The sequence below is a fragment of the Portunus trituberculatus genome, chromosome 15, assembly GCF_017591435.1.
Source record: "Portunus trituberculatus isolate SZX2019 chromosome 15, ASM1759143v1, whole genome shotgun sequence".
Taxonomy (NCBI): domain Eukaryota; kingdom Metazoa; phylum Arthropoda; class Malacostraca; order Decapoda; family Portunidae; genus Portunus; species Portunus trituberculatus.
This window is the reverse complement of record NC_059269.1, coordinates 2,769,659-2,778,128: the sequence shown is the minus strand read 5'-3', so window position 1 is coordinate 2,778,128 and position 8,470 is coordinate 2,769,659. Positions and strand designations below refer to the sequence as shown.

At 36.2% G+C, this 8,470-nt stretch overlaps 1 protein-coding gene across 4 annotated transcripts; it reads right to left on the bottom strand.

Annotated features, from left to right (window-relative positions):
- Positions 1-256: 256 nt before the first annotated feature.
- LOC123504131 lies at positions 257-8,137 on the bottom strand. Of its 4 annotated transcripts, none has more exons than XR_006674710.1 (4): positions 7,538-8,137; positions 6,057-6,207; positions 4,855-5,079; positions 1,089-2,913 (listed from the first exon to the last, which is right to left on the bottom strand). XR_006674710.1 is itself a non-coding variant. In XM_045254454.1 (3 exons), exons 1-3 carry the CDS (start codon positions 4,900-4,902, stop codon positions 714-716), a joined length of 243 nt encoding a protein of 80 aa, XP_045110389.1. In that variant the 5' UTR covers positions 4,903-5,763; the 3' UTR covers positions 257-713. The 4 variants fall into 4 exon arrangements, 2 of the variants coding, with proteins under 2 accessions (XP_045110389.1, XP_045110388.1); XR_006674709.1 differs by having other exon boundaries at positions 4,824-5,079; positions 7,538-8,134; XM_045254454.1 differs by lacking the exons at positions 6,057-6,207; positions 7,538-8,137 and adding an exon at positions 257-847 and having other exon boundaries at positions 2,853-2,913; positions 4,855-5,763.
- Positions 8,138-8,470: the final 333 nt, after the last annotated feature.

Below are 8,470 nucleotides of genomic sequence, written 5' to 3'. Positions count from 1 at the left end.
TTTCTCCAGGTGACGGTCGAACTGCAGCCTGGAATCCACCTCCACCCCAAGGATTTCAATGGTGTCCTGCAGAGGGATGGTGTCTGGCCCGAGACGCAACTTTCCACGCAGTTGGTCTGCTTCTCCCTGTGAGCGGGTGATCACCATGGCCTGGGTTTTCTCAGGGGCAAACTTGACTTGCCACCTTTCTCCCCAAGCCAGGATGTCCTGTAGCTGCCTATTGACTGCCTGCACCACATTCTGGGCTTCTCCTCTCGTAAGCCCAGGAGAGGGTGCAGTCATCTGCATAAGCAGCCGCTTCGGGAGAACTCTGCAGTAGATCGTTGAAATATATGTTCCATAGTATTGGGCCGAGTACTGAACCTTGGGGTACAGAAGCCTCCACTGGAAAGGAGGACGAGGTGCTGCCGTTCACCACTACGCGGAGGCTCCGTCCCGTGAGGTAGCTGGTGAACAGTTGTAGCAGGTCCCCGGTGATGCCCAGCTGCTGGAGTTTAGTAGTCAGCGCATGATGCCACACAGAGTCAAAAGCACCGGCAATGTCTAAGGCGATCACCAGGGAGGGGCGTCCGGCATCAAGGGCATCATGCCAGGATTTGGAGAGCAAGAGGAGGAGATCAGAGGTTGAACGGCCTTTTCTAAATCCAAATTGCTTCGGAGATAGAAGGTGATTCTCCTCAAGGTATTTGTTGATCTGCTCACCAATTATCCTCTCAAAGATCTTGCTCACCACTGAGAGGAGGGAGATGGGTCGGTAATTTCCTGGCTCTGCTCTTGACCTCTTCTTGTGCACTGGTGTAATTCTCGCCTCCTTCCAAAGTGATGGCCACTCCCCGGTCTGCAGGCACTGCCGGAAGATGAGTGCGAGGGGGGTTGTTAGTTCTCTTATTTATGTAGTTCTCTCTCTCTCTCTCTCTCTCTCTCTCTCTCTCTCTTTCAATCCATCTATTCTTCTTTTTTTTATTCTCTAAAATTCTCTCTCTCTCTCTCTCTCTCTCTCTCTCATAATTTATTAGTGTCAGGAAGTAGTACTATAAGGAAATCTTTCAGTTATTCAGAAAGTGGGATAGATATGGTAAAAATTGGAGTAATTGCACTTCATTTATTTATTTATGTAGTTTCTCATATTTTACATGCATATTACCTACGTATATTTTCTGAATATCAAGTAATTAACATTTGTTTGCACTCAACTAAATTGTGAGACAAATATAATAGATATACATAAATCATAATTATAGATTTTTTTTGTTTCTTTTAGTTTAAATTCAAATTACCTACATATATTTCTTGAATATCAAATAATTAACATTTGTTGATAGATACATAAATCATATAGTTTTTTTTGTTTCTGGTAGTTTAAAAATGCATATTGCATACATATATTTTCTGAATCAAGCTATAAACATTTGTTAACACAAAAAAATTGTGGTGACAAAGATATAGATACATAAATCATGTAGTTAATTATTTCTTATGCATATTTAAAAAATGCATATTACCTACGGTACATAAATTTCATGATATCAATTAATTAACTTGTGTTTGTACTTGATAAAATTATTTTTCCATAATTTAGATGATACTGATAATTCAGTAATATATATATATATATATATATATATATATATATATATATATATATATATATATATATATATATATATATATATATATACATACATACATACATACATATATCAATTAGAGGTACTTGAACCGAGACGACAGCTAGTAAGTACAGTACCTTAAAGGACTCCTGCTGCATTAAAGGGTTAGCTAAAAGGGAAAATCTAATTTAAAACAAACTGTCGTCTATAGCATTCCAAATCTAAACATGGCTTTTTGGTGGGTCTCCTTAGGGAATAGCAGGCCTTCCACTACTGCCACGTTTCACCCAGAATTTCAATGACCAAGTGTGTGACCTGACCCATCGCTCATTTCTCTCTCTCTCTCTCTCTCTCTCTCTCTCTCTCTCTCTTTCTCTCTCCGTGGCAATCCTTCCTTATGCCTATATTCAATTTCCATCCTTAAATTTGCACCGTGTGTGTGTGTGTGTGTGTGTGTGTGTGTGGGGGAACAGGTATCAACCACCGTGACACGTGACCTTGTCCCTAAATGTGTCTGGCAGGCAGGCTGCGCCTTGGACAGTAATGAGTGTTGCCGTGTGAATGGAGTCAAAAATATTTTATCTTATACATGAATAATCAATTTTTTTTTTAGATATTCATTCGTATTGCATAAATCTAATTTCTTTTTTAGATATTCATTCGTGTTGAATATGGAACAGTTGTTGCACCATTTGTCTTACTAAGGACTATGGTGAACGTTCAATAAAGATTATAACGTTTTCACAGCAACACTGTTACACAGGTCTGCCGGTATTTGTTATTATGATGTGTATATTGTAAGGGTGGAATATTAATTTTTCTTTTAATTAAATTCTTTTAACATTTGATGATACTGTATTTTTGTTAAAGCATTTTATATGCCTCTTATTTATGTATACTGAGCTCTAATTTGCTAGTTCATGTAGACTTGGCAGAGCTGGAAGGCCTGTTATTCCCTAAGGAGCCCAGCCAGAAAGCCGCGTTTAGATTTGGAAGACTATAGCAGGTTATATGTGTGTATATACTGTATATATATATATATATATATATATATATATATATATATATATATATATATATATATATATATATATATATATATATATATATAATTTGCTAGACAACAGTTTGTTTTAAATCAGATTTTTCGTTTTAGCTAACCCTTTAATGCAGCATGAGTCCTTTTAGCTATCGTCTCAGTTCAAGTATCTCCGAATTATTTTTCTGAGTTTTTTCCTTTACCATCTGCTTCCCTTACAAAACTTTCATCATCTAGCTGATCATAGTTGTATTCATAATCATCCTGAAAAAGAAAAAAAATCACAATTAGAAGTCAAATCCAAATATTATGAAAAAGAAAAGGAAAAATATATGAAAGTATCTATCTTTCTATTCAATAGCAATAATAGATTTGGCCTCATTTCGTGGGAATGAAATAAACTGCACAGCTTCCACATTTACTTACCATAAGGTTTCTGTACCACCTCTTACTACACAACCTTTTCCAACAACATAATGTTAATAAGCAACAATCCATGAAAGAAAATTAACATTTATTTTAGTATGTATATGTACTGAAACATAACCCCAGAACTTTAGGGGAGTTTGTCCCTCTGTGGTTCAGTCTGTTCAGTTTGTTTCTGGGGTAGTTATACAAAGAAGGATAATAAATAAATAATAAAAGTTGTGAAATCCTGATCAACCAAAATCTTAATACCTTTTGCTTCAATGTGTTCTTCACAACCAAATGGTACTTCCCTACTTTTTTTCTTTCCTCAAAACTTTTTTTTTTTTAATCCTACTGAACATTCTTTGCTAAATTTCTCACCCATCTTTCATTTCAACTCAGTATCATGATATACAGGGTTTTTTTCTTTAATATGCTTTTCTTGTACCTCTCATAGGACACTCCATCCCTCTTTTACAATCATACATCAAATGCCTTTCCTCTTTCATCTACAGCCATCTCAACCTAATAATGCCAATTATAGAGATTTCAACCAGTCAATAGAGTAAATTTCTACATTTCTACTTGCATTAATATGTTCCCTACGATTGGTAGAGCGGTGAACTCAACCGCACTGTAATACAAATAAACTGTCGTCACGTCAGTGCGGGTCAAGCCAGCAAAGCAAGAAGAGCAGAGTATTGTTTTGAAGGACACCTAAACGAACTGGCAACTCAAAGTGTTTGCCCATCGGTGGGTTGCATTGCATACCATGAAAAATTTATGACCTCTGCGATACGACCCATTGGTGGACAAACTTTATTTGTTGATATTCAGTGTGTCTCCTTTCCTAAATTTGTTTATATTTTTTTGTCTCTTTGTTTTCCATATTTAGAAAATGAATGCTACACAGTTTTATGGTCAACTTAGTTCAACAGAAGAGAGAGAAGATAAGATAATAAATATGATATCAGGAAAATTATGAAACTCTGAAAAGATTAATAAAGAAAGTTATTGAAGCTTATCAAGGAAAGTCCAATTGTGGTATCTCAGTTTGGATTATTGTTAGAGAAAAGTTTGGTGTTCTTCTGAGGAAAATGTAAGATAATCTTACATGTATTATAAAAAAGAAAAAAAAATTTTTTTTTTTAGTTAATTTTATAACAGATATGTTGTTTGTTTCTCTACTTATGTTTATTTACACATGCAATTCAAACAGGTCACCAATGGCTGCCTTTTTAACAGTTTATCCAAATAATATCACAAAAAAAACATATATAAAATATCAATGAAAAAATAACTGAAGCTTGTCAAGGAAAGTACAATTGTGATATATGTTTCAATGATTATTTATAGAAAAAGTTTTATGTTCTTCTGAATGAAAAAAATGCAAGATAATATAATTTTTAAACATGTACAGTGCATTAGAAAGAAAATATGGAAACAAGAACACTATATTTCACGTAATTTTTATAACATTAAAAACGAAATAGGCTTCTTATTGTTTATCAATCAGCGTTTATTATGCCCTTCTACACATTCTGTTTATTGCAATTTTACCATATAAGTGAATTTATATTAATAGTAAGATTAAAATGTAATGTATGTGAAAACTATAGTACGACCCGCAACAGTAAATAGTGACTGATGACCCACCAGTGGGTCATATCGCAGGGAACATGTATAAAAAAAAAAAAAAAATAAATAAATAAATAATTCTTATACAAATTTTACCAATTAGTTAAAACTAACATGTTGATGCGCACCAGGTCAATGGGGAAATTCAAAGCCATATACCAGGCAATTTGGTGTGAATCCTGTGCTCTTCTGGTTTTGCGTCTTCATACTGTACGCAGTTTGTTCGAAGTAGTTGGGTCAGTCACTCCAACTTGCATTGGCCAACTTCGTAAGCTTGGTTTTGAAAGTCCAGTTCATCCTCTCGACCAAACCATTCGTCTGAGGATGGTACACTGATATGACGCTCCTCTTGATACCGAAAGCTTTGCACAGTTCATCATTCAGCTGAAAGAAAATAAATTTATTAGTCTAAACTTAAAAACATAAAATGCCACCTCAAAACAACAAACACTTCCTATATTCAATGTTAGTCTTCATTTTGGAAAAGCTAATATGTTGAGTTTTCAACCCACAGACATCCTGCCACTCTTTCAAGCTGCCCACATCCATACAACATTCAAGCATATTTTGGGATCCTAGTCTTTGGGGTTTTGTTGAATGGCTTAGCTCAATGGCTTTCAAACTTTTCCTGGTTGTTTAGTCACTATTTATACAAGATACTTCTCCATGGCCCACTGTACATTGCAAAGTATAACTCATGACTACAGTGACTACAGTCCTACACTCATTAGGTCCATAAATGAACCACTATAGCAAATCCTGTAATTTTAATGATTCCATGCATGTAAATGAACCCCACTGGCTGCCTACCCACTGAACTCCATTGTGTTTTTACACATATCGTATCCTCCGATTATGATCCTACTGCATTCTGTTACGTGGCCCCAAGGAGGCCATGGCTCACAGTTTGGGAGCCACTGGTTTGGCTTTTAGTGGTTGATGAGTGAGAGGAGCATTAGTATTACAAAAGTAAAGAATTGGCAGCTTTATCAATAACTACCTAGAATACATGGTAGTAAAAAAAAAAAAATCACCATTTACCAACAGTCTTGATATTTGAAGAAAAAAAAAAAACTCATGAAACTAACTGTTGTGTGAGAGGGTTAATGAGTGTTGGCAACAGGTACAAATGAAATAAATTAACACTATTATAGCAAAGAAGAACGTTACTTTCCAGCAATGTTGTTTTAACATTGTTTATCATAGTTTCATGTAAACAAGGAGGGACCAGTGACCATGGTAGGGAGTGACCATGGTAAGAGCAACTACAGGCCAGAGTGATTGAAAGCGATGTTGAGAAGTAAAATGAAAAAGAAGAATGTACAAGACTCACGTGATGCATCCCATTGGAATGTTGTTGCCTTTCTCTGGATGAATTTTCGTTCAGGTTTCTCTTCATCGTTGACAAAACTTCTGCTTTCTAAGAAAGTGAATATTTTCTTGTAAATGGCATTGTCAACCTCAAATTTCTTTCTGCAACTGGCTTCATACTCCTCCACAGAGAAGTTGGACCTGTAGGAGAATTAAAGATAATGAGAATCATTGTTTATGACTTATAACAAATATATGATTAAAAATAACAAGAAATAAATTTAAAGTCAAAATCAATACTGCACAGGTTGATAACACCATAAAGTTTCAGTGTCATACAAGATCAACAATTATTGAAGCTGCTGAATTCACCAATAACTAAGCAAAGCCCACATTAACTTGACTAGCCTAACTAGTTAGGGTGCCATCCATGGACCCCCAAAGGACATGAACTTACCAAACCTTACCTAACAAAAACAGGGCCTATGCAGTGTTCCCAAATGTAGCCTTTATTATTTCCTGTTTTCAAGAATATTTAGTGTTAAACCAAACTCGCTGTGATACTTTCAACAGTTCTCATGGGCCAAAGACTGTCAGTTTGATTATTTTGAACCTACAAGACTAACACCAACCAAACTACAGTTCTTACTGAAAATTTTGTGGGTTGCAAAACTTTTACCCTTGATAAGACCATCAATCTCTACAAACACAACATGATCCTGATCCTCGTCTGGTGCTTCTAGTATTGTTATATTAAATAGTATCCCTAGTGGGTTCAGGGGGCCACAGCCCCCATGCTAAATTTGGTTAAGTTAGGTTAGGCCCAGTTAGATTAGTTAAAAAAAGATCAAATTAATAAATAAATAAAAAAAAAATGCAAGAAAGCAGTTATGATTCGTTCAAAATATCTAAATGAATCTAAAATGTCAATAACAGGTGTTTTCATTCTTATCTCCGTAGCAAGAAGGTTGAGAGACGTGCTGCTAGGACCACTGTCTGGTGATGATAAGCGAGTTATTGAAACTGTAGATGTGGCTAACCATTTTGTCGTTGCATTCCCAGCTGTCTTTTACAAATTCAACATCATAATAACATTTTCTTCCGTGCTAATAGGTTTAGCGATTTTAAGATTCAGGATACAGTTAAGTTAAGTACCCCATGCTCTTAGCAATCCTCACTGGATAGATCAGCATTTCCTGACCTTTTCCACCACCCATAACTTATGTCCTGTTATTAGAAGGATAAAAGAAAGTGAAGTGTGTGCATCACATCCTAGGACCACCAAGGGGTGCTAGCACCCCTATGATGAGTCTTATTTAATTAACTAAGTTCATATAGTCCGAATGTAGCAATATATGGAAGCGGGGACATAAAATTAACTATTAAACTCGTTTAATGGTTAGCGGGGGTAGAGGCAGGACATGCTGCACACCTCATGGCACCGACTTCCTGAGCGGCGGGATAAAACTGGTAGATAAATGCTGTTTATCCACTTTCAATAAAAGAAAAACAAGAAAAAATAAGTACTCACGACTTGAAAGCATCCATAACGATCCTTTGGGAGATGATAAAAGTACAGTGGTCTGAACAATATGGAGAGTTTGACAGCGAGCTCTCGAGTGTAGCAGCCCACTTGATATCAAGAGAACCACTGATCAGCTAAGCTCCTTGCGCGCGTCTGAAATGAGTTGTGCATCTGGCAGGGATTCTTTCTTCCTGTGGGGCGTACACGATTATTCAATGGGACCAAATCTGTGTGATAAAATGCTTTCTATTCACTTTCAATAAAAGAAAAACAAGAATAAAATAAGTGGTCACGATTTGAAATCATCCATAACGATCCTATGGGAGAAAATAAAGTACAGTACAGTCTTGATATATGGTTTCAACCGAGAGCGCTCAAGAGTGTAACATCCCACCTTGAACTCAGGAGAGCAACTGATCAGGGTACACGATTCTTCAGTTTTCAGAGGGACTAAACCTGTGATAAAATGCTGTCTCTCTACTTTCAGTAAAAGAAAAACAAGAAAAAATGTGCTCACGAATTGAAATCATCCATAACGATCCTTTGGGGAAAAATAAAGTACAGTACTGTCTGAATATATAGTTTTAATAGCGAACTCTCAAAAGTGCAACATCCCAACTTCAACTTAGGAGAGCAACTGATCACTGGAGCGAGGCTGCAAATCGGTCGTGTGTCTGGCACAAATTTCTTTTCTGCGCATGCGTAGTAGGGGGGACACGATCTTGCAGGGGGACACGATCTTCGTCCTACAACAAATATGAAGAATTTCGTCCCTACTCACTAACATCACTACCTACAACACATAACATATTAAAGAAATACACTCTTATTAACTAATAATGAATATAAAATAACTTAAACTAATGTACAATATGGAATAAATACTAGTTGTTGCTCACTCCCCACTGACCAAGGAGAGTGGAGCTGGACAAAAGAATT

Bases quoted from the DNA above. Each gene is read 5' to 3' on its own strand.
- LOC123504131 (XM_045254453.1), bottom strand. The intron at 5,080-6,056 runs GCAACAACATTC...ATTTTCTTTCAG, and splicing joins GAAAATTCATCCAGAGAAAG to CTGAATGATGAACTGTGCAA.